This window comes from Numida meleagris, chromosome 3 (assembly GCF_002078875.1).
Source record: "Numida meleagris isolate 19003 breed g44 Domestic line chromosome 3, NumMel1.0, whole genome shotgun sequence".
NCBI lineage: Eukaryota > Metazoa > Chordata > Aves > Galliformes > Numididae > Numida > Numida meleagris.
In genome coordinates this window covers 57162994-57190424 of record NC_034411.1, presented here as the reverse complement: position 1 = coordinate 57190424, position 27431 = coordinate 57162994, and the positions used below count along the sequence as shown (strand labels likewise).

General features: G+C 36.2%; 1 protein-coding gene across 10 annotated transcripts in view; it reads right to left on the bottom strand.

Moving 5' to 3' along the window:
• Positions 1 to 27431, bottom strand: part of EPB41L2 (erythrocyte membrane protein band 4.1 like 2) — a 105117-nt gene that overhangs the window by 59750 nt on the left and 17936 nt on the right. For 9 of the 10 annotated variants that reach the window (XM_021390588.1, XM_021390578.1, XM_021390581.1 and 6 more), the window contains exons 3-4: positions 2768 to 3237; positions 1398 to 1586 (exon numbers count right to left, since the gene is read on the bottom strand). In XM_021390588.1, the coding sequence (XP_021246263.1) occupies positions 1398 to 1586; positions 2768 to 3223 (645 nt within the window). In that variant the 5' untranslated portion in view covers positions 3224 to 3237. Of the gene's footprint in view, positions 1 to 1397; positions 1587 to 2767; positions 3238 to 25848; positions 25973 to 27431 lie in introns of those variants that run through there. The other variant, XM_021390579.1, reaches the window with a different exon arrangement.

The following is a 27431-nucleotide window of genomic DNA, read 5'->3' as shown; positions in this document are numbered from 1 at the left end:
GCACATAGATCTGGAGATTCAGATGTGGACATTGCTGATACTTCAACAACTATGAGAAACTAATCAAAGAACATCTGCTCAACACTAAAACAAGGTCAGAGAATTAAAAAAAGCTGGCATATTCAAAAAATCAAGTATGAGCATACGACAATAATCAACATGAGCATAAATGGCATCCTTTCCATTACCATTTAAAGTAAAGAAAGGTAAAGAGCACTGTCAAGTTATCAAACAGAATCAAAGCACATGTGCAAGCTATTTTTAAAAAGTAAGATCTACAGCTAGTTATGGCAAGACAGCAATAGAACAGTGATAAAATGAAAATTTGACTGGGATTCTGGAATTGCAGATCAAAATGAGTACTCAGTGGAACAAAAGGGAAAAAGTGACTCATTTGAAACATTCTAAATACACAGTGTAGAATGAAGGACAGTAAAACTGTATTCACGGACCAAATAGTCAAGGAAATATATAGATCAAGCATCTGCAATCTAGTCAAGTACTGAGTAAAAAAAACGTTTGCTGAATTCATAACCTCTGAACCCAGTCATAGCTATCCATTTAAATACCTATAATGATGAAGTCTGTTAAATTTGAAAGTATGCACTTCAAATTATCTCACTGACAGAAGATTTGGAATGCAACTTTATTCTTTTCATATAATTTTATGTTTTGCAGTTAAACTTTTATATAAAATATTGAACAACTTCTGTTTGACTCAAAGTTCAGACACTATGGTCAGACTGAAAGAAAATATTCAGAAGATGTTAAAGCTATAAAAGCCAAGAAGCTGTTTTCTGGTAAGCTTACTCTTCCTGTTAGTGATCTTAAGTCAGATTTAACAGACACATATATACAATGTCTAATCCAGAGATTTAATTGGTAAACAATCCATACAGCTGTGAAGATTTGGTACTAGAACATAACTTTAACACAGAAGCATGTATTTTATACTTGTAACAGAATTTTGTTTTGAAGCAAAAGTTTTAAAAATATATATCCAGCTGAGATTATTATTTTAATTAAAACTAATAAACTCAAGTTGACTTCACTAATACACGTGACACCACATTGTGGAAAACCATCTTTTGCAAAACACAAAAACAACAGAAAACACAACTGCTCAGAGGTGATCTCTGGGCAGCTCAAACTGTTTTATTAATTGCATTTTATCTTCTGTGCTAGAATACCACATTGTGCATTTATTAAGGACAAAAATAGAGATGGAGTTCAAAAAGATAAAGTTAACTGAGCCTTAATGATAGCAGTGGGAATGTAACCTTGTAATATGCTCATTAGACACACAAAAAATACTTGCTAAACTCCGAATTAAATGAAAGCATTTTCTTTTTCTCTGTAGAGAAAAAAGAGCTCTATATAAGGACTTAATACCTTACCTCTAGATCACAGCTGTATTCTGTGCCATCCAGGAGCACCACTTTACACTGCACAGTTTTAATTTTCTTAGGAGGCCTCTGGGGAATACTTTCAGCTGTCTGCACTTCTTTTGTCTCCCTTTTTTCCTTTTCTTCTTTTTCTTCTGCAACCTTTTCTACTTCCATTTCTTTACCATCTTCTTTGGCAGGCTATATAAAATACAGTTAAATAATTCTGTGATAACAATTCAAGCTCATGAACAAGGACTTCATTTTTTTTATCCTGTTCACTTTTTAGAAGCCACTAATTCAGAAATAAGGCTTTAATGAAATTTATGTATATATTGTAAGAACTATGACTTGTGTAAGCATTAAGGTCTTACTTCGGGGACCAGATACTGAAAAAAACAGTCTCTGTTCTTGCTCTGAAATCATAGAAGATGCATTTTTTCCTTTTATGTACATCAGGGTTTTTGTCTGTTTGTTTTAAGCTAACAGAAAGAAGTTTAAAAAGAAACTCCAGGTTGGAAAGTAACTTATGAGACCCTGTCCAATCTTCCTACTCGAGCAGAGTGAGCTACAGCAGGTTGCCCAGGACTGTTTCCAGGTGGGTTTTCAGTATGCTCACCGACAGACCACCGCTACAACTAATTTGCGCCTATTGTCTCTTGTCCTTTCACTGCGTAACACAGAGAAGAGTCTTGCCTCTCTTGTTCATCTCCTCCCTTCAGATCCCGACTCTTCTTTCCAGGCTGAAGAGTTCCAGCTCTTTCAGCATATCCTCCTATGAGAGACTTTTTATGTCCCTAATTACCTCTGTGGCCCTAGAGAATGTGAGTTTTGAGGTTTAAGAACGGACATGCAACTTGTGCATATCAGGACTCAAACACTGCAGAATATGGCACATGCTTTTAAACTCAATACCAGTCTCCTAGAGTGAATCAGTAAGAGAAATAGCAACAAGCATGGTTTAAGGTTAAGTATAACAAAAGATTGACATTTAAGGACTCCGAGATAACTACAACAGTTAACAAATGGATTAAGTCACTAAGGAGCTATTTGTGCAATACAAAGGCTTCAAAGGCAAATCTGGTTAAGAAGCTTCTCCTCTTATCCCTTCTCATTTCAACCACAATAGTCAGTTCATTATCCCTTTGGACTATGCCAAAGGATGATGTTACACTGAAGTTACAGCTAAAGCAGCTTGAGTCAAATAAGTACTGTGCTGCAGAGCTTACTCATTTCAACCCAATTTCACAAAGTGACAGTAACTGCCATTTTTTCCCTGATATGATACCAACGAAGTCTTACATAGATTATATTAATCATGAAGTAGCCTCCCTCCCCCTTAGAATTGCTCCAAAACTTTCAATAGCTTTCCTCACACTTACCTGTGTTTCTGCACTACTAACAGAGTGTTTTTCTTCTTTGTCATCTGCTTTAGCATTATTTTCAGCCACTGTTTCTAAGCTCCTTTTTGGCTGAGCCATCCCCCCTGATGGATGGCTTTCACTTTCTTCAACTACTTGTTCCTCTATTGCTCTTTTCTTGGCCTCATCTTTGGGCTCTGCCAAGGTATAGGATTTTTGTTTCTTAAGCCAGGGAGGAAGGAAACGAGAAATACCCTTGCTTTCAGATGAATCTTTTTCCTTCTTCTGGCTGCTTGGGCTACTAGGGCTGACTGGTGCTGGGACGGGAGAATCTTGAGTTTCTTCGGAGGATGCTTTCCTGGACTTTTCATTTCCTGGAGTTTCTGACGCTTCTTCAGGCTTGCCCTTGGGTTTGTCTGGTCCCACCTGCTCAGAATCTTTCTTCACTTCAGTCTCTGAGCCAACTTCAGTTGTCATTGTCACAGCTTACACTAACAAACAAAATGCAACAATAAAAACAGCATTATATAGCATCACTACTTTTCCTGACTTACATGCAATAATTTGTAGCAGTGATCTATAAGAGATGAAATTGAGAACAAATAATACTATAACAGGATATGAAAATAATCTTTGATCTTCACATTATTTGTTATTTCTCCAAAAATCAGCTAAAATCAACACTGTCCCCTGCTGCATGGCACTAGATTTTGCTGCTCTGCTACTCTGAAAGTGTAACTTGATCATTCCTTTTATGTCTAATTTATTCAAGTAAACCAACAAAAGTAAGCCCTAAAGGATCTAACAAGAAAAGATCAAAATGACTGGATCCTATTAGAAATCATTGATACTGATTCACAACCTTCTTCAAACAGTTCTTTCAAAACTAATGGTCTTTTCATTTGTCTGAGGATTAGCAAACTATTTACGATCATATTTATAACTTGGAAGCTCTGCATTAAAACCAACTTCCATCAATATTGGCTACTAGCCAGGAGACAACTACAATTGCAATGGAAGCCAATTAGAAACCGGTAGAGATGATACAGGCAGACACCTCCAGGCTTCTAGAGAACATTCAAACATTCTTAAGTAGTCAGAAATGAAGCCTTAATTTAGACCATCCCTAATGAAAGATATAGAAGTTAATAGATGCCTGAACATATTGGAGAGAAGCACCTTTGGCAAAAGAGATGGGCAATGTTTAGGAAACAAACTTGATAGTTACTGCACTAAGAAGCTTAGACATAGACATACAAGCCTTGGACTGTCTACAGGCAGAGTCATATTAAGCAAACATCTCAAGAGCAGAAGTTCAACTGTACGGAAAGAGTATTTCCCTATTCATTACTTTAATCAACTTCACTATCTAAAAATATATTCACCAATGGGAAAATCAGAAGAAGATTAAGTATCTCTACTACTACATTAGAGACTTTGGAATGTAATTCAAGCATTAATATTAGTTATCTAGCTATTTCCTTTACTTATTATGAAACACTCTTCATGTTTTATCATAAAAGAGTTTATATATAGCATTAAAGTTTTAATATTTATGAATCCTATTATTTCTCAGAGGTAATAGGTCTCTGAAAGGTAAATTTCCATTTGACTAGCTGTAGAGATCAAAGGATTTGCTATTTAAAACTACATATTAGAATGCTAGTTTCAAAGTTGCTACTAGTCAAATTACATTTTGCTTATACCTTTAGATCTTACAGAAAACTGAAGTGCTGCTGCAGGTATCACTCTTAATATAAGCTTGTACATTATTAGCTTTCCAAATTTATTATTTTCCATATCAAAATGAATATATATAAATATATATGAATAACAAAGTAACTTTTCTGAGAGAAAAAAATCAAAATAATCTGTGCTCAGAAAAATCAGAGGTTTCATTTTTAGTATAGGTGGTGATTATTATTTTTTTCTTCTCCATGCATTTCTGATTAAGAAAGGTACAATTTCCTCTAAGAAAATAGCTAAAAGGTTTTTCCAAGAATTCTGAAGTTTTGCAACTGGAGTCTACTGCTGCAGGTTGTGAAGCCTCTGCTGTTACCTTTGCTACAGTCAAGCAAAGCAAGCAACCACTATTTGGAAATGGCTTTTTCGTCATCCCCTCCCTGTTATGAGAGGGCAGAACATGCAAGATCACATGCAGCCCTGTTTCTTAGCAGTTAACAATGTATCTGGAGAAAATAGAAATAAGAAGCAGACAGCATTTCTCTCAGAAGACCTGGAAAAAATAAACCCATTTATGCTCAAAATCTACCTGTCCAAACATCAATTGCGTCTTTTCCTCCTCTGCTATCCACAAAGAAGCATTGTGAACTTGCATTTGCCTTTACCAAATAGCACAACTGTATGAAGTACTTCTCCCCACTTTAATTATAAGGCTGCTAATAGATGCAGCTTTCTCCTTAACATACCACCTTCATACCACAAGGTAACATTAAATATATATTTCATTTTGAAATAATAAATATGAATGAGCTTAAGAGTCTTGCAGCAAGAGGTGAAAGTAGAACCTTAGGCAGGCAGCCAAGTGGGAAGATTACTGAGATCTGAAGAACAAGAAACAATCTCAGGAGATGATGCATTTGTTGGTCATTATTGTCATGGTTTAATCCAATTGTAAAAACTGAAAGCATTCTTTGTACTCAAAGAAATTAATCAGGAACCAGAGAATGCTATTTTGTTGTTTGACTTTAAGATCCTTAAGAAAGCAAAAACATCCCTAAAATTTGTTTAGTTACATCAATATACAGCATTTACATTACACAGCTTCCAATAAAGCACACATCAGTAAAGCAACAACTCAAAAAAGCAACAAAACAGTTATCCTCTTGGAACATGCATCTCTCTGTATTTATGCATACAGAATACCATACATACAAACAAGACATACTTTGATTACTGAATCTAAAAACTCAGATTAACTCCATTTTTAAGAACACTCCTGAATAAATTGGTGACACTGAAATTAAAAATGGAGAGTGTGGAGAACTACTGAACAATTTTTTTTTTTTTTTTAAGTTTTGAACAAATAACCCACATGAAAATGCTCATATGTGTGAAATCCAATTACTTATATAAAAAATAAGATTTTAGCAATTGAATTGAAACCTCAACCTTCACATACTAAAGGTCACAAGAAGTGTTATTAGTTGCTCCTTTCCTGTGTACAAATCCCCAAAACTGTACAGACTAAAGGGACAGACTGCTACAGATTTTATTTTTTTTGTCTCAGCAATAGTCCCATGACAAAGAAGTCTGACAGAGTCAGTTTCCTATGCCATAACAAGACTAGAGTTGGTGCTAAACTGATCTTAAGCTGTCAACTGTCACCTTTGTAAGCTTAGAAGATGAAGTATTGATGGGCAGAATAACAACAACCACCCTCTACCACAGACAAAAAAAATGAGATTTCCTTGAAAGCTTAATAGTTTACAGAAAAACCTTTTGTAATAGTCCTGGTGACTAGACAACTGAAACTATGTTATGATTTAGCCTTTGCAATGATACCTCCTGCTAAAAATACTTCTTGCAAACATGAGCCAACTAAAAATCTTTATCCTTAGGATTCTGCATAAACTGCCTCTGAATTCAGTATTGTCAACTCATTTTTAGGGTAGTAGCCAGGTGAGGAAAACCCTCATTGCCAGTCTTTATATTGGTCAGCAGATGGTGCCATAATAGTTGTAAAAATCAGTAAAACAATTCACAGGTCCAACTGAAAACAGCAACAATATTCTAATTTCAAGCATGGTTCATGAGTTGTGACAAGAAATGGTATGTTTTCATATACGTCTTAACATGAACTATTTTTAATACACAGCACTTCAGAGACACATACAGCATCACAAAGTAGTAAGTCACTAAGAGTTACTTACCTGGGCACATGAGCATGTGGATGTTTAAGTATACACTGTGGAGGCTATGTGCAAATGCATCTTCAAGATCAGAAAAGGCACAGAAGAGTATCTTCCCAAAGGATACTAGGTCTACAAAAGCCAATTTCTAAATAACTCCAGACATATGCATGCATGGTGGCTATCAGCCTCAAAGTTAATGGGAACAATATTGGTAAGAATTCTTGGTGAAGTCACTATTCAAAATAACAGGTGTTCTGTTACTCTTTAAATCCATGTTACTCTGTTTAAATCCATACAGCTGAATATCTGCAAGCATACAATGTTCTTCTTCCAAATATAGCATATACCTGTATTACCAGGAAAACATTTTTGTCCCAGCATAAATATTAAGTCTGTGGAACTAAGTTTTGTGGCATAAGAAAAAAAATACTGTAAATGTGTTACCATTTTTCACAGAATACTCAGAAGTCATCAGAAAAACTGATAAGTCCTTACAGAAGATGCTTACATCTTTTAAGCTCACAACAACAGATTTGGAAGTGTAAGTGCTATAGTAGTTCTGAAGACCACCGAAGAGAAAGCCATCAAGGATGTAGACAGTAAATGAGACAGAGAAAGCTACTTCTGGCAAAAACTGCACAGTGAGTACCTGCAGTCCAGCTAGAATACTTTCACAATAAAACTGTCATGCTGACAAATTTCTGATCCAAAGCAACTCTACAAAAGTTACTTCAATTCCTGCTTGTAAAGTCAAAACAGATTCAGCAATTATGACTATTTCCCCGTGTCTTTTCTCTATTAAAGCACTCCAAGAGACCAAATTTATTCCCGATCACTTAGGTGCTCCATCTTCTCATAATGCATCTGTTGCAGGACATCAATTCATTTTTTTCCTGGTGAGTAACTCAGCTACTGCAATCCATACACAACTTAAACTGAATTATCCTTTAAAACCAATAGTATTAAGAGGTAGAACTCCTCAGAAAGCAAAGATTACTACGGCACAAGTGAAAATACTTCAAATGCTGTTTAAATGCTAAAGCTGACACCAGGTAGCAGTCCAAAAGCATATAATAAAAGGTATTTAGAAAACATTGTCTCCCAAGTTAAATGAAAAGCACTGAAGACTGCATCATTTGTGTCACAGAAATGATACTATAAGCAAAGATCATCATAACAAAAAAAGCTTTCAACAAACAAGAACATAAATACCTCTCAAGTGCGATAAGATGCCAAGTTCTGAAGCCAACATTGAAACACTTTTGGGATTAAATTTAAGCAAATAAACATCTTTCACCCATCCCAATGCTATGCATTCCATATCCAGAGGCAATAAGAGTCTATCGCTCCTGTATTTATATATGCAAATAGTTCAATATATCAAGGCTAGAAATTTCAAGAGAGGAACTAAATTCAAACCAGGAAATTTCTTTGCCAGAATACATATGCATATACATCATCTGCTTATCAAGCTAGCATTGTGCTGTTCCCTAGCACTGAAAAACATGTTGCAATCTGAGGAGAATCCAGTAGCCTTTTTGAAAAGAGTTTTTGAACAAGAGTGACCCCACCCAGGCCCTGACACTGCTAGAGAAGGGCATGCTCAGTGGAAAAACCAGGATTTAGTTCCAAACCTTTTCATTTCAGCAGCCAGAAAACACTCGTGGGTCAAGAGACAGCTCTGTTTTCCAGTTATCTGTCCAACAAATTGAGAACAACAGTTTAAGAGAAATCTCTCCCTGTCTTTGAAATTAATGCTGTAAGTCCTCATGGTAAGTACAATTTTAAGACTAAAAGACAACAGCAAGACTGTTTGCTCTGAGCCATGCTCTCTCTCCAGTCTCCATTCCCTTCCTTCAGCCCCATTCCTTACCACCAAACGGCTTTGTTTCTGTGACAGTGGCACATATCCACCAAAGCACAAATCCATTTCTAATGCATCAGCAAGATTAAAATCAATTAAAATCAGTTTATTTTTATACTTGCAACGTTGATTTTACTTTGTTGCAAGTATGCTTACAGGACACTTAAAATAACTCAATCAAAGCATCGCCCAACTCAAAAAATTATTCACTAGTTTACACTCATACCTGAGAACTTTTTTTTCCTCCAGCAAATTGAGAGGCCTCAGTATAACAACACTCCTGGATGCTGGAATCCCAGACATGCATGATTATTTTGACAATTATCTATTTCCTCTTCAGTGGAAGTCATAGAGTGAATTATTACCATTTCACGTTTTTAGGAAATGTACAAGACCATACAAAAAAGGGAAATAACTACAATACCAGAACTCAAACTCAGGAAAAACAAATGACAAGTGACTAATCTGTGCTTTTGGTATAATGCTAGTGACAGACCTTACAAACAGAACACATTTGCAAGTAACTTTCTTGAGCAGATATAGCCATTAACTTTATTTCATCAGTATGTCAAGACTGAGTATCACACAGATACAGACACCTCAGAGACCACACTAATATGGCCTGTTAGCTTTTTATTTCAGCTAATCCACTTTAGAAGCGGTAGAAGAAACCTGAGAATGCATTAGCACTGTCTCCTCTGCCATGTATACGAATGAAGTTCAACAAACACCATTCACAAAACTTCAGGGCGTAAACACCACACAGAAGTGTGTTTTCTACGGCAGCATCAGTCCTGTATTTCAGACAAAATGCACACTTCAAAATTTTTGCCATTATCAATATATGCATTATACAGCTCTTTGGCAAGCTGGTTCAACAAATACTCATGGATGCTCACATTAATGTTATTAAAGGAAATAAAAACTCGGAAGAAGTGACATTAAAATTATGACTTTATATATGTGACAGATGTTAAAAATAGCAGAAGAATCTTACATATTTTTTTCTGAACCAGGATGCAAACTGAAATACAAAACTGATACTAGCACCACTTCCTACCAACAGTGAAGACAGTTTCAAATACTTGGTTAATACTCAGCATCCCCGATAATTAACCTTAAGTAGTCTTAATCTGAGCTTCACAGTGAAGTAATTCTAGATTTCTACAGGTATATTGCAGCTGGCATGACGCTGCCATTATGCGAATTAACTGCTGAAGAGCCTTCAGAGATCTTGACACAAACAAAAGGCAACACAAAAGGTATAACAAACCAGAACTGACAACAGATATAAACTATAGTTAAAAGAACACTGCTGCTGCAATGAGTAAAATGCTATTCCCAAGACCCTTCCAGCTATCCTACATTCCTCGGATCTCACAGGTAAGCCCCTGAGATGTTCTGCCCTGCCATGTTTATTTTGCAGCCAGTACAAACCCACTGTGTCTTTCATGTGCTGCTGGGGCAGAAGTATTCTCTTGGAAGAGCAGAACTACTCTGCACTACGTTCTTTTTCCCTGAATACTTATCATGCATATAAAGTGATATACATACAGCAGGATTGCAAGCTTTCTCCTACATACTTACTACAGTATGTAACAAATAGCTGATAGTACTGCTTTTCAAGAAAGCATGCATCTACTGCTCCTTTGGGAGCATAACACTTCCAACCCCTAAAGCAACAGTAAAAGGAGAGAAAGATGCCTCTTAGCTGAGGAAGCAAAGTTAGCAGCCAAAACTTCAGTCCCATAGGCTCTTCTGAATGCTGGTATTTGATTAGCAGAGCAAAAATACCAGCAGTTTTGTAAAGGGTTTCCACTTCTCGTGGCAATGGCTTCCCCACTAATAGTATTTTGACTACTACAACATCTCGCAGCTAGATATACTGAAATGACATCCTAGAGGTCAAAAATAAGGCTAGCAACACTAAAAAAAATGCAAAAAAAGAGCTTTACCCAAATAGTACTGTGTTTGAGCCTGTCCTTCAGCACTTTGTGTTTGTTAGTCATCTAAGTGCTTTAGTCATTTTGTGCTTTCTGGAAGGACATTCCCAGCATGAAAGATTGTAATATAAAACAGATAACAGGATATGCAGGAAATCCCCAAGGGAGTAACTATTTAAACAAAGGGGTTTTTTGGAGAATTAGAGAAAGATAAAGATTTAAAAGAATAATTTGCAAACATCAAGAAATGAGTGGAGAGGAATATTCAGGACTGTCCTGCAGACAAGGGAAAAAAGCTAGTGACTTGCAATGTAAACTTTCATATAAATATATATCACAAAGTACAGTTTACTACAGCAGACTCACCCACTGCAGAAAGCTTTTTAATGAACATATACAATTGCAGATTGCATGTTGTTAATAGTGATCCTATACAGCAAAACAAATTTGAAAGCTTGGGAACAATTGTAAGCATACACAAACCCAAGCTGACAACAACTTACTTAATAGTTTCATTACAAAAGCATGTAGCAAAACATTCTGAGGTACACACCAAAAGACAGGTTTAGCTGAATGAAACTCCCAGTCTGCACAGATTTGGAGGGTTTCTCTTCCTCCTTTTGGGCTCAACTGTTTAGACACTGACAGAACATGTTTCAAAGCTTTTTTTTTTTTTTTAAACTTCCAGTATGCCGCTCTTCTCTCACTTGTCTTGCATTTAATCTCAGATCTAAGTCCATACTTAAGCTCACAGTTGTGGACCTCCCCCATTACAGAATCATAGAATGGTTTGAGTTGGAAGGGACCTTTAAGATCATCTAGTTCCTACCCCCTGCTAGAGGCAGGGACACCTCCCTCTAAACAAGGTTGTTCAAAGCCCCATCCAATCAGGCCTTGAATGCTTCCAGGGAGGAGGTATCCATAACCTCTCTGGGCAACCTGTACCAGTGTCCCACCACCCTCAGAATAAAGAATTTCATTCTAGTATCTAGTCTAAATCTATCCTCTTCCAGTTTAAAACCATTTCCCCTTGTTCTGTTGCTACCTGCCCTTATAAAAGGTCCCTCCCCAGCTTTCCTGTAGGCCCCCTTCAGGTACTGGAAGGCCACTATAAGGTCTCCCTGCAGCCTTCTCCAGGCTGAAGAGCCTCAGCTCTCTCAGCCTGTCCTTGTAGGCAAGGTGCTCTAGCCCTGTGATCATCTTCGTGGCCCTTCCTCTGGATTTGCTCCAGCAACTCCATGTCCTTCTGCTGGGGGCTCCATCCTTTCTAGCCTAGCTTTAACTTCTATAAAACTTAAGTACAAAGCAACGAACAAGAAAAAAACAGTAATGACAGCAATACAGATCAGTTCACTTGAGCAGTAGGTCCTGAAATGAGATGTCCAAGATGAAGAACTGAAGCTCAAGTCCAGATGAACCTGGCACAAACTAGCCCCAAAAGTCTACTAAAGCATACGACCATCAACAAATAAGCTTTTAGCACTTAAAGCATGTACATCCGTATCTCCATTAAGATAGGAAATGCACACATGATATATTTGACTCTTGGGAAGCAGAATGAATGATACGCAAATTAACACTGAACACAAATTCAGCAACAAGCCTGGATACGGAAATACAGTAGAGGAATGCTGTTACCATTCTCAATTTTTTTTTTTTTAATTACAACAAAGAAATAATTGGGAAAAAAGTAAATGTTGGAAGAAAAAGTAAAGACAACACTGGAGATAAAGTCAGGAGTAAAAAATGGGGTGGGAGAGGGAAAGAAAACAGGAAACAGCCACTGAAGACAAAACAGGAAAAAAGGTCATGATTTGTGTAATAGCCAAAAAACTACAGTGAGGCCAGAAAGGGGGGCAGGGTGGGAAAGACACAGATCCTGATATGGATGAGGTTACATGGTAGAGATTACTGGACAGAATACAACATCTCCAAATGTAGGTCCTGCAACTTTTAAAGAGAATGGTCACAGTGGACACAGCAGCTGTAACTTCATCCTCACACAATTATTGCCCAGTAAAAGTTTTAACATGAAGTTTGTGTACGAAAGGGCAAGTGCATGAAGGACTAGGAAAAGCAAAATCTTAGGATTCTGCACTCTCATTATACAGCTTACACAGAACAATTTGTTGTTGTAAGCCTAAAATAACATGCAATCAAATGCCTCTTGAAAATGAAATACATTAACACTGCCCCTTCCATTACTACTTTTTTTTCCCACCTTATTTCATGACTTGTATCAGTAGCATAAGATGTAAATAGAGTGCTCCTTCCCTCGCACCTGTAATTACATTTGTTTATAAATAGTGAATGCATGCTTTGGATTATCTAATAAGCCAGCCATGTCCAATCCTCTGCTCAGCCTTCAGCTCACCTCTATCACTCAGCAACAACCAAACCATCGCTGCGCTATTAGCACTGTCTCCACTGAAACCAGGACAAGTGCTAACTCCACCTCCCATGCCTGCCACTTGCACTCAGTCTAATGGAAACCTGCAGGTTCCACACATATGTGCACTTGTGCCACTTGGTGAGTAAAACACATTGATTACCAATAATATTTCAACCTACTTAATGGAGACTCAAAAGAAAACTGAACTTCGAAATGTCTTCTCAAATTGTAAAAGCATGCTGCCAAATTCAATGTACATCAAGGAAGTGTTTTGTAAAGACAAAATATCAGTACTGAAAAAGTCTGACAGCAATTTCTTTTAATTTTTCTTTTTTTTAAGTTACAGCTCGAATGGACTATTATAAAAAGCTACTAATGTGGTAGCAAACTGAACTGAAAAAAATTAAAACCATTCACTGATAGTGAGCTTGTTAAGCAACATATGGAAAGCACGGCAGATGTTATTGGCCCTCGATTCTTCTTCTAAAGAAGAAAAACAGTCTTTCACCAGACTATGGCACGGCAAATTGAAAAAACAAAAATCTATCAAATGATATTTGGAGAACAAAACTGCTAATTTCAAATTTTATGCACTGCCAATAGATGAAAGTATGATGTTACAGATACGACTCAACTTATCATTTTTATTAGAGATACTGAAAACAAATATAATGTCACTGAAGAAATGGCTCCTTTGGCATCATTAAAAGGCACAACTAAAATTAGATTTGTATTGAAGTCATAAATGTGATTTTCTTTAGCCTTTGTCAACATATGTGGTATAGCTACAGATTGTGCCCTGAAGACGGTTGGTAAAAAAGAGGTACTTATAAAATTAAAAATGTAAAATTAATAGAAAAATGATGCAATTTTTGCCAGCAATTCACATTTGATGAAATACCACTACACATCAAGATTTAGACCCGGATAACATTATTCAAATTGTCAAAGCTGTAAATTTCATGAAGTCCAAGGGATTCAATCATTCACCCCCAGTTCCAGGAGTTCTTTAAAAGTACATGTGGGGATTATACAGTTGTCATTCACTTTTTTGAAGATTGATAAGTCAGGGTAAAATGCAAAAAAAAAAATATCACAATTCACAAAATGAAATTAAGTTGCTCACGGAATCAGAAGGAAAATTTGTGCCAGAACATGAAAAATAAAAATGAGTCACAGATTTAGCATTTTTGGTAGATTTGACCACTTATTTAAATAAGTTAAGCATGCACCTTCAAGGTGAAAAAACCAACTTAACCGTGCTATGTTTCAAACAATAATAGTGTTCAAAATGAAACTTAGTTACAGCAAGCTTAAGTTATGGCAAATAATTTTATGCATTTTGATACATTGGCTAAACACAGTTCTGTGAACAGCGAAAAGCCATGAAACTTTGCTTTCAGTTTTGATAAAGGGATTTAAGAATAGTTTAAGACTGCTAAAAAAAATCTAGTTTTTGCTGTATTTGCAACTCCATTTTCAGTCTAACACATTACTTGTGTAATTTCAAATGGAATTTGAAAGTTGCAATCAGTTACTCAACTCAAAAACTGGATTATGTCTCCTTACTAGACTTTTGTTAAGACTTCTCTTACCATAGAAAATCCTTACCAGAGTAAAATATCCCTCACTTCACAGTTGCACTTTATTCATGTTATCACTTTTTGGCAGTATGCATGCTTGTGAACAACTATTTTCAAGGATGAAGTACAGGATAATTGAAGTTTCATCAAAAAGGTATCTGATGAAGACCTTGACAGCACACTAAGAATTGCAAAGAATTGCAGCCACTTCTACTGAACCAGACTGATGCATTAAAAACAAAGTCAAATACCACTAGTTTTATTTTTGTTGCTTTTTTTAAATACTTTTAATAAAACGAGGTACGTTTTGCTACTTATTGTGTTTTATGTGGCCCAAGACAACAAGCTCAACATGGCCTATGCAAGCCAAAAGGTTGGACACTCATGGACTAAGTGAAAAAGAAATGAGTTATCATGCCTTGAGATCTCTGAAACGACAGAATTTCTCATTAGTTTTCTTTTGTTTACTGAACTGAGAGATACACTTCATTGTGGAGGGCGAACAGGCCTTGCAGAGAGATATGGATAGACTGGAACACCGAGCAAACATCAGTGGTACGATACTCAAAGGAAAATGTCAGCTGCTACACCTGGGACAGAGTGAACCAAATTCTCAGCTACATCAGGTGAAAAAATTGTGTTGACAGATTATGTTCCTGGGGTACTGCCATCATTAAGTGGTTTCCTGCAATCTCATCAATCACAACTACATTTACAGACAGCTCAATACTTGAAACAAAATGAATACGCAGTTATTCTGCAAATCAAAAGATTGCTTTTCTTATGCCAATTAAAATAGAAGAGTGGATTTTAGACCGCATGCACCTAGAAAATACACTACAACACCTGGGAAAAAGTTGTGAAGAAACGAGAAGAGTATTACCAGTTCGTATTACCCTACGCTAAGATGTATAAGTAAGCATCTTAAGTTTATATAGAGAGAAAGCCATATCATAAAGACATTTAGATGGAAATGAACAGTATTTTTGAGTACCAGGTTCTACAATACTGTAATGGGAAACAGATTCCATAAACTTCCTAAAGCAAAACAACAACGCTGTTTTAAGCTGTGATATCTAGTCTTCTCCATTTGCAATACAGATACTCTTCTTACTTCATTTCAGTTTTACATATATACATATACATCTTTAATCCTCTTTTCTTCTTAACTCCCTTGTACCTTCACTTAATCTTATTTACTTTTTTTAGAGTCTTCCTAATTATCAATTAAACACTATGCACTCCCCTTTTAATTCCATAAACATTACTAGAAAGTCAGGGTGCCTAACCGTATCAAAAGTCCGGGTTACATCCAGACAGTTTAGAATCTCACCTCAGCAGTATGAAAATAACTGATTAAATATGCAAGCTGGATTTTTCAATTACATTCAAAAGAGAACAAGCAAAATGAGCTGTTTATGAAATTACGTGAAAGTCTTTATTTGCTAACTCATGGTGATTAAAATAAATCCATATATAGTACTTGAAAAAACTATCCACGTAATCACAAGTTATTACATAGCCAAATATTTCATGTCAGAGCTTTAGAATTACAGAATGAAATTCCACAGCTAATTTCTCCAAACAGAATTATACTACAATCTTGTAGAGGGATTTTGTTTCTGCCGAAACCAGCATAACTAATTTATTATAAGTATTTCCAGGGAGACTGAAGCAAAGGGAATTCTGTATGTCATGATGCACAGAAAAAGGACATCCCTGTTAGTGTTCTCAACGCATTCAATAATTGGAAGAAAATGACACAAATCCACTTAAAACAGAAAATCAAATATGAGAATGGTATAAGTCACAAAATTTCTCTGCTCTACACTCCCAACCAAGTCTCCTGTTCTCAAAAATGTGGACAGATTATGTTCTTGATTAATATTCAAGAAGCCCTCCGAGTTCCGTAACTGAAGAGATTGCAGGTAAAAACCAATGTCAGATTTCATTTTCATAGGGAATCTCCTTCAGAACAATCCCCTGATGAATAGAGATGAAAGCAGAAGGCCTAATTACCTCTGAAAGAACATGCATGACAAAAAAAAACAACAAGGCAAGGCATATCTAGGAGAAAAGGATTCTATACTCTGTCAACTTTGTCAGTGACCTCCTTTAAACTGTCAGGGATGGGATGAATAGCAAAAGTCACCAATCCATTTTATGATTGCTCAATCTGAGCCAGGTTTTAAGCAACATGCTGTGCTGCGCAGGCTACATTAATCTGTCTACAAACTAAAACACACAGAGCTGCATCTGCTCCTGCCTGTCAACAAAGAATAGTCCTCATCTTCATGAAAATCAAGGACTACCTTTATTTGAGGAGGAACACTTCCAGTTCAAAGAATAACTTCAGAAGTTTCAGGAAAAATATACATTCTGCATTATTCAACTCAGTGCTAGCTTTGTTTGCAGACCTCATGCAGAGGTGGTGGAAATATCACATTCTTTCTCTCCCAGTTTTGACCACAAGACTATCCTAAGAATTGGCTCTGACTAATCCTTAGCATATCCTTTACTAAAAGAAAATAAACCCAGCAGGAATGAAAATCAATTACCAAAAGAAAAAAACTGTAACAGAAGAGATGCCATTTGTCTTTTTGCTAATTCCTAGTATTACAGGACTGTAGAAAAAATACTGAAGTCACTTGGAAGCTGTAGTATTTCTACATCTTAGCATTTAATCCCTTCAGGAAACTCAACAAGAAGAAGAGGAATGCAAACAAACTTTAAGAAGCTGTGCTGGAGCAAGTTTTTCTTCCTTTAGTTTCGAGCGCTTTGTAGACAGTGATCCAAGAAAAGCTCTTAATGTTTAAAAATTAAGTAGATGGGAAAATAGCTAATATTTATGAGTTCATAAGCTGTTTATAAAGAAAATAGTGTTATTTCTTCACAAAATTGCCTATCACAAATTTTTAGGTTGCACTTGTGACGGAACCTCAACAGATCTGACAGCTAGTTTTAAGTTATCATCTCCAAGTTTATTAATGAAGTGACCAAAAACTTCCATAAAGCCACTTTCCAAAGGAAAAAAAAGTGGAAAATTGTCATGTAAGTATCTGGAAAGCCATTCCAAAGTATTGCAGTCTAATCTTCCAAGACTAAAGGTTTGTTGGTTTTTATTCCCTGTCCCATAGAGGATAAACAAAACCCACGAAGTTCAATACACGGCAAAGCAACAAAAACATCACAGTTAGATGCCAACTTTGTTTTCTAAATAGAACTAGGACTACTTTACCAACTGAAACAATTTTTTGTTGTGCTTCTTAAAGAACTAGAACAAGTATTACAACATGTTAGTTACCTTATTTTTAAACTAGTAGCCTTGTAGCCAGCATTCATTGACCACATCCATCACTGAAGAAGACAGACATAATAATTTCAATTCAATTTCAAAATTCATATTCTGTGAAAGAGCATTATTCCTCCGGACCTACCAAACACACAAGCTGTGGTAATTTAAAGGTAAGACTATAAAAAAAGCCTGTTCCTTGATTTCAATGGCTTGTCAGTAATGCTCCAATCAAATGTGTACAAATGCCTGCTTGTAAGTGTTTTATAAGATTCTGTTCCCTCTCGGTGAACAGATCAATAAATCAATAGATTTATTTCAGCAGAACACAACGTCAAGATTACATTGGGTATTCCTGTTGTGATTATCAATTATTCACACTTATTCAAGTTATTCTATACATTAATTTTGCATTCTTCATTTCACTTAATGTTCAATGACAATCATCTTTCATTTGTGATTATGCCTCATACTATTAAGACTGAAGTTGAAATTTGTTTTCAAAGTGCAGCAGGTTGGAAACCTTTAAAGCTGTTACATAATAGTTTTTAAATTAATTATCTTACTTCCCTCCACTTCTCAGCATACTTTTACAATACCAACACTGAAAATGCTAGTGGTATTTTAACAGTCATTTACAGTAAACAAAGCAGCAAATTCTTTTCTATTCTACTCCCTAGTCTCTTGCACATCCATTAAACAATTCCATTGATTCCCTCCTGCTTTGACACTGCTCTAACAGAAGGTCACCCTGTTATGAAGGGTAAGAAGATGTAGTACAACAGATTCTACCAGGTTTAGTAGAAGCTTGACACAGGATTAGTTTACTAGTATAGATGCACTAACATAACTTTGAGCTATCAGTCTTCTGAATTTAGGTTTTGTGACCAAATATCTAATATTTCTGTCAATGCTTAACAACAAATACTTAGTCTCAAACCCAAACTCCATAAAGCTTAAGACACTAATTCACAGTGTAACTTGCTGATGTATGTCTTAAGTTAACTTTTATTACCTAATTAACAGTACTAACTGGTAACTAACAGTACTAAATTGATGAACCTTGTTGTTCCGATTATATTAAAAAAATGCTACTTCTGAAAGTTAAAAATCAAGTATTCCTTAAACAAGGAGACTTTTCCAAAGTCTCATAGCAGCCAGTACTCCCCTGCAGATAACTCAAAGTATTTCAGAAGCTAACCCTGATTATTAAAGAAAGGATGAAAGACTCAAATACAAAGTGTTACATTTGGGGATGGGTATTTTAAGTTGAAGCATTTTGGGTATTTCAGGCAATTCACCTAGCTACATCAATAGCAGCTGCAGAACACTAAAAATATTCAAAAGCAGTGTAGACAGCCATTGGAAAGAAGCACTCCATAAAATATTTTTCCCCTTACACAACTGCGTTCCTTTTGTGAAATTACAAGTACATAAATCTGTAAACAGGCAGAGAGATCAATTCTAGGCAAAAAGAAGATTATTTCCACCGAAGTCTTGACTAAAAGATACCCTTATTGAGCCAACAGATTTGCTTCCAGTATGAACAAGAATAACTGCTATATGGATAAACCACCCTCCTCTAGCTTGAACTAGATATCATAAACAGCAAATTACGTATGCCAAAAATAATACAATAAGTAAATTATCAAATTTTGTTCTAACCCAGCTTTCAATAGAACAAGGCCCTAATATGTTATTCATATCTTAGAGAAGTTTAGCAAAGTAGATTTTCCTTGAACTATTGGAATTTCTGTTCATATTAAAGTGATGTATGAGAATAGTAAAAGGAAAAATTATGATTAGGCAATTACTGAACCAAATTTTCAATTCTGAAAATTAGTAGGGTAGAGTTTCAGTGAAGTTTTTAACTTCTATTTCCTAGTTTGTTTCCTTCTTGCAGATCTGATTTCTCCAAAGAAGCTTTTTATACAAAGTCTGCAGTTAAATAGCATATGAGTAAGACAAACATTTTGTCCGTGAGCATTTCAAAATGCAAGAGGTAGTTTCATCCTGCCAGTACACTTCACAACCAGGTGACGCTCCCTCATATAGGATGAACTCTGAATGAACACCAAACAACTCTTTACTATGAGCTGGTGTTTTCTCAACCTTGCACCACCCATGAAGGTTTATTTTTCCCCTACAAATCAAACAGTTACAGCTAAAAGGACCAACCTAGCCATTCTAGTACCCTGCACACTGCAGACAACCACACATTATTCCTTGTTTACTAGCAATGTGCAAAACATTTAAATATCTCCCAACAGCCGTATCAAAATATATCTCAAGACCATCAGAACAATCACATTAAACATTTTAGACAAAAATGTATTAGACAAGGTGTATCTTTTCTCCTTACTATATCTTTCCTCCACAACACCTACCACTTTTAAGAAACTTGACAATGGAAAAGGCTAGGGATATACAGCACGGAACACCTCTTGCTTCATTTCTGCTGCAGGAAGCGAAAGGCTAAGTGTCACAAGGGAATGGAGGCTGGCATACAGACAAGCTAGTACATGGGATGCTGTGTCAGACCAAACAGGCTGACCTCAAGCAGCAACCAGCAATATTGTTTTGTATTGCGTACTTTCATGAGCCACATTGCCTGAATTTAATACATAGCCATAAAATGTAATCATTTTAAGAGGGAGATCTCATGTCACTCTGCAAAAGATAGAGTATATGAAAATAATAATACACAAAGTTTAGTAAACACATTAAGCCTGACACGTAAGTAGGATATACAAAGATGGCAGCTATAAACCTGCTAGAAAGTGAGCTGTATGTTACACACAGATCCACCCTGACGGAAAATACAACAGAAAAGATATTGAAAGGACTTTTTTCTTAGTTAATATCTGCATCATTTTTGGATAGAAATGTGTTCAGACATTGTTTCATTTTTCCTTCTCTCCATTTTCTTAAGTTAAAAAAGCAGACATGATAGGAAAACACATAAGAAAGAAAGATGGGAATTTACAAATGCCTATTGAGAAGAACATCTAAGTCACATCCGTGCTGATAATATTGCTCTATCAGACAACTTAGATGTCTACACCCCCACTCATACACCCAATACTAACAGAACACAATATTTTTCCACTTTGTACAGAATTCCATTTGCCACGTATTCATAAGTTACATGGCAAAAGAAAAATAAAAACCTAGAAAAGAAAAGAATTAAAGGTAACTGTCATGCTTCTGTTGAAGCAAAACAAAGACTACTACATACTGCAATACTGAATATTAAATGTACTCAGACGCTTGTTACGTAGACCAGGCTAATCTTTGGCCATATGCATTCAGAGGATGAGTCTACAAAGAAACATGAAAATTCTACAGAATACCTGGTTTATGTAGCAAGACTAGTATGCTCAGGTTCTTTAGTATTTAACTTTATCGGTGAGAAAATTTAGTAGCAAGATCAAGTCAATCACAATCTACTGACAAAACATTCATAGTTAAAGAACAGCATAAGTTACTGCAGAAATCTTGGGCATTAAATAAAGAACTGTCATATCCTATAAATTTAAGTACAAAAAATGCCTCTAGAAGCCTGTTAGTTAAGAACAGCTGCTTTTCCACCAGCTGTCACAAAAATAATTTTTTTTAAATTTTATTTTAACTTAAATACAAAGACTATTTGTACAAAGAAAAAATTAGCACTAGATATAGCTCAGATTCTCATACCATTGGATGAATCTTCTCTCCCACACACCCCCTGAAACTACACAATAACATAGTAGAACACTAACAGTGCAAAGATGTTGTAAAAGGCTTAATTGAGAAATTCTCATGCACAGACGAAAGGGTATAAAATTGTATTTAATACAGTTAGTCCAGAAATAGGATGTTTTCCCATACAACAAATGAATAAGATTTTGAAGCCACTTTCCAAGAAGAGTACTAATATGGAAAACTAAACCCACCTTATAGTGGCACTTGCAAAGGTCTTGAAACAGATGATGCGCTTAAATACTTGATGACTCAGGATCCTATTTCAGTTCTAACAGCTAACAATTCAGACATCGTAATTCCCACCAAAACTGAGAGTAGCACTCTGTCAACGTGCATTGCTGTCACTAGTGCTCAGCATCTCCTTTGACTCTTTTAGAATAGGAGCATAAAAGCTTAATGTACTCTCTCTGCAGCTTTGAAAAGAATTTCTTTGTAGCCATTCAAAGAATGTGTTCTGCAATCTCTCATAATTTAATCACTGTCAGTCATAATAGCCTATTGTGAAAAAATAATCCACTCATTTATTTTATCATCAGCGCACTCAGGCATGGTCAATTTATGAGCAACACAGTCACACGCATCAGACACGAGAGATCCATTACAGAGCTGCTGGAAAGTTTGCTTCACAAGCAAGTTGCTTTTTTCCCCAGTTATCCATAGGCTGAATCTACAAGTCTCAGTCTTTCATGCTGTTCTCACAGGAGAAACAAAAGGAAGCCTTCAAACCATAGTCCTACTGTTTACTTCAACATATGCTTAGCAAGTGGGCTAATTAACTTGTAATTTAATGTTAAAACTTGAATTACAATAACAGTAACGATGTTCAATTCAGGTGCTCATGGAAGAAAGTGACATCTTGATATCATTATAGTAGCTCACAGGATGCAAGATAACTAACACAAGCAGCACCAGCTGCTGATGCTGCAAGACCAGAAGTCATCAGAAGTGTAGGAGTTATTGAGAGATACAGAAGCTACAGTAACTTGCAACTTCCAAGCCTATGCACTTGTCAGAAGCTGCAAAACAGCAAGCCAGATTAATACAGCTGCATACATTTAACAAGCCCTACCTACACAATCAAGTTAGTGAAAACATGCAAGTAATATCAGTAGTAGCAATGAGATAGCGCTAAAAGATTGAGACTTTGCTACATAATATTTTATGTATGAGTAGATACCAGAACATTGAAGATTTCCATATAGTCTATACATGAGAGCAACATCCACACACACTTTTTAAATTAAAATATGAGGGCTTGCACATATGCATATTGCTGCATTCTCTCTCCAATCCATCCAATGGCTCCACAGGAAATAACCTCCTACATAGGGTTTCATACAAATTCCTGTCTGCTATAGCAAATATTAAAGAGGAAGTCATTCCAATCATCATAAATCCTAGATCTTTGTAGGAATTTTTATCCAATAGTTGTAGAAACTCAATGATTGAAGAAGAATATTTCACATACAGTAAATAATGAAAACCTGCCTCTTTTTGTGCCATATGTGTAACACCCACACAGTATCCCACTCCTTACTGTTCCGTTGTCCATTCCCTTTTTAAGATTTCTCTCTACAATTTATTCTACAATTTACCAGACAAAAAACAGCAATGCAGTTCTCACAATATATAGGGATTACAGAAATACCTGATGTGGCCATAAAAAGATTTCCAGACCAAATCAGAAGTTTCTTGTTCAGTGCAATAACATATGAATATGAGTTAGAGTACAATTAATCCTCCATATGGAGGTTTAATCACTTAATATAATGCAATCTAGTTAATTAATAGACCCAACATACTGGGTAGCTGCTTAGGTAATTTTCACCTTGAAGTAGATTGGTGGCTATTAGGAAAAAACTATACTTTTAGCTTAACTTTCATTGTAAAAAGTAGTTAAATGACTTCCACAAGAAATCTACAGTGTACCAGAGATGCCTAACAAAGTATATATATGCATAAAGACTGTAGTATCATGTTTTTTCCTGCACTGAAAGATATTTAGTTTATCCTCTGGAAGCCCTTGATATCATGAAATAACTTTTTCCAATTAACTGGAAGTAACATACAAAAAAACCCTCAAAAAGTGAGTGAAAAAGAGTAATACAACAAAAAGACTAATACAGCTACAAATACCATTCAGCCTTCGGGGTTCAAAACAGTAATACCACTACCTGAAGTTATTTTAATTCAAGCCAATGCTTTTTTTTTTTCTTTTTTATACAGGGAAATTTTTCAGGCTCCAAAGGTTACTATTGTTAAATTTTTTTAAAGAAGTCAATGAGAAGTAATTTTTCAATCAGCATTCAATTTTTAAAGTCTGACAAGAACTCAGAAAAGCTGAAAACAAAAGCTGGCATTTACTATCCAATTAGGTCAGCCACACTACCACCTTAAAAAGCAAACACCAGCAAACACACTAAGACTGTTAGAATCTCTAATTCAGAAGCAAACATTTGGACTAATGCATGAAATCGCAATTCCACCACTTTTTAGACTAATAGATTTGAGTTCTAAAGAAATCAAAGGAATAAAAAAACACAAAAGCAAGCAGCAAATATCCAGAAAATTAAGCTATCAGGTTTCTCTTCTAAATCAGCATCTCTTCATTTAAGAAAAATGAAAACTTTGATTTTGTACCACTGCTGTTTCTCTGATCTAGAAGGTGTTTTGTGTCAGAAAGGAACACTAGCAGCCAGATTCTGTACTATATACCCCTTATTTAACATATCAATTATAAACTCCCAGTTTTTACTTCTACGGAAGTCTTAAGTCTCAGAATTAAATCTTAAATTTATAGTCATTTTTCAGACATGCCTCTGTCAACTTCAGTGAAAGTCCACAATTTTTATAAGACTTCTAAAAGCCTAACTCCACTGCGCTACTTGAGCAGTATAACATGGTCACAGCCAGCCTGCAACTACAGCAAAAATACCTTCTGGAGGCTTATGAGTAGCTCCCCTTTCAAGTTATCTGTCATTTATCAGGCTATCAGAGAGCCCATATTCTTCAGAATAATTAAAGGAATACTTATAGCAAGAACTAAAGAAGGAAGTGACTAGATCTGTTTTAAAATGTTGATTTGGAGACTCATTTTAGTTGCAAAATTCTTATCAATTGGTACAATGTAAGCATTCGTATTGGTCTATACAAGGCAGTGAAACCATAAAATCATAGAAGGGCCTGGGTTGAAAAGGACCTCAATCATCATCTAGTTTCAACCCCCCTGCCACGGGCAGTGTCGCCAGCCACTAGCCCAGCCTGCCCAGAGCCACATCCAGCCTGGCCTTGAATGCCTCCAGGGACGGGGCATCCACAACCTCCCTGGGCAACCTGTTCCAGTGCATCACCACCCTCTGTGTGAAAAACTTCCTCCTAATATCTAACCTACACCTCCCCTGTCTCAGTGTAAAACCATTCCCCCTTGTCCTATCACTATCAACCCACGTAAACAGTTGTTCCCCCTCCTGTTTATATGCTCCCTTTGAGTACTGAAAGGATTATTTCATATTATTTCACATTACGTAAGAAATATCTCACATTATTTCATAGAAGCAAAGCACTCAAGAAAATGATATTCTATCTTGGATCACACAGCACCTTGCTTCACCGAGTCTAATTCTGCAACATACCAAACCCGAGGTTGCTTTTGAAACATACTGAAGTAAATATAATTAGTTTGAGGTATGCGGTATTGTTAAAACTGAGAAGTATCTTTTTATGGTACTACATGCACTAAAAGTTACAGTGGATGAATTTGTTCATTTCAGAATTCATTGTCAAGACAACCTCAAGACTTATATACTTGTAACATGCACATACAATAAACATTAAATAAATTCTCTTCAGATAGTTATACAATAGAACAAGTAGAAAACTGTTTTTAAAAGACGAACATTCAGGTTCTCCAGAAATACTGGAAAGGGCAAGTTTAACACGTAGATTTTTTAGTAGCAGACAAGTTTTCTATTGTCAAGACTACCGCCATTCTCATATTAAACAAATTCTGCTTTCAATTTTTTTTTTAATTAGAGTTTGTTCTAGTTAACATATTTGATTTATGAAGTATGTGTTAAACGAGAACTTTTGAAAATAGTGTGTTTTCTGCACAGTTGATTTACTGGTTTGGCTAGTTCATCCGATTTCAACAGCAAGCTAGAACACTTTCATAGGTCAAACACCACATTTCTCAAATTACCTTAGCTTTAAGTGTTGTACACATTACTGAAACACCAAACCTTTTCAATATTCCTTCTACCTCTTCTCCTATTTCTATCATCTTCGTTTCCTATTAATTCCCAGCATATAAAGAAAAACAAGCCTGTCAGAAGAGATGCATGATATTACTTACTATAAATACATTTTCCGAAAACAAGTCGCAAAGAGGCTTAAATATAGCTGATACTTACATTTTTAAGATTTGTCTGTCCTGTTAAGGCACCAGTCATGCGGGTAAGACTATTAATCATTCAGCTCATTTGCTGGCTTATGGACAGAGCAGCACACAAAGGGATAGAGTGAGGACTGAGCAATTTAAGGACTCAGTGGGACTGATAAGATGTAACTTTTTCCAGTCCAATTCATTTTCACCACAGCAACAGCACAAGCTCTCACTTCCATCCTTCCTCCCACAGTTGAGGAGCCCCAGTGACTTTCCCAGCCTCACTGCACAGTGACTCTTGTCCTGCAGCCTTCAAACTGTGCTCCTGGTTCCCCTCTGCTCCAGTTTCCAACCTACCATGAAAGTCCACTCATTTTCAGCCAGGAGAAAATAAACAGGTGATTATACTGCAAAAAACAAGCTTTTCTAGCTTGCCTCCAGCTCTCACAGTAAAGATCTATTGCAAAGATATGCTACTAACTTACTCTCTGCTACCATCATAGAAGCAAGCCCAAGATGGGGCAAGATGCATAGGCAGAATGGGCTGCAAATGTCAGTCTCAGCACTCTGAGCCATTACAGCTGACAAGGCATGGAACATCTACCCCAAGAAGCTCATCCTTCCATTCTAGGCTGCAGCTTAGCTGACCTTACCAGCCCTCCAATCTACAAATCAACTCCAGGACAAAAGACATTCAAGAGAAGCATATAACAAAGGCAATCTTGGTCTATACCTTCTCCTTTCAAATAGAGGCATTACGTCATCTGCAGTATTAATGTAAGACATTAAAAAAAAGCAGCTGTCTGGCAAACTTCTGTATAATCACTTCTATCAGCTTTCACTAGGGGGTTTATGTTAAGCATTTAAGTTGAACTTTGTTTTTCACACAGAGAGTAGAAGAAAAAAAAATCAGTATATCACTACTTCTGAAACAAAACGAACTTGTTTCCAGCTACAGCTAAATTCAGGAGGCTCCAGGAAGATAATTCAGAGAAGTGCCTCAGGAAGCATTCCTCTGTTTGGCTTGGAATTACTATACAAGCCTACACTTCAAATTCTTCATCCATTTACAGCTGTCTGTTTACAGCTACACTTCATTTGACTGAACAGCTGCCATCAGCTACCTGCATTCTACAAAGACTTAGGCTATATATACACACACTTATTTTATGAAATCTGCATGTATGACATCTTCAATAGTGGTCTTGGTATCTGCAATACCTGCAAGTTGCCAACACTTCTCAGCCAGAGGCTCATTCTTAAGTGTTTGAGAACTATTCTCCACAATCTGTCAGTCATTACTGGCTTCACAACTTACACAAAGCCTCAACTTCATCCAAACAGCATTTACAGCAACTAACTTGCAGATGATCATAAAAAAAAAAGACGGAAAAAGTAAACCCTCTCCGTTAACATTCACTGTATTTACAAGTACTAGTTTCTCTCAGCCAAAGACTCAACAAAAGATTTATAAGAACTGTCTTAACAGAAGCTGGCTGTAGAAGTGTTACCCTTTGTACTCTCATGAACTCCTGACTATTAAAATAGAATAACAGTTTTCAAGTGTGCAACAGATCTCCTCCTAAAAGACTAATAGCTTCTTTAGACTGT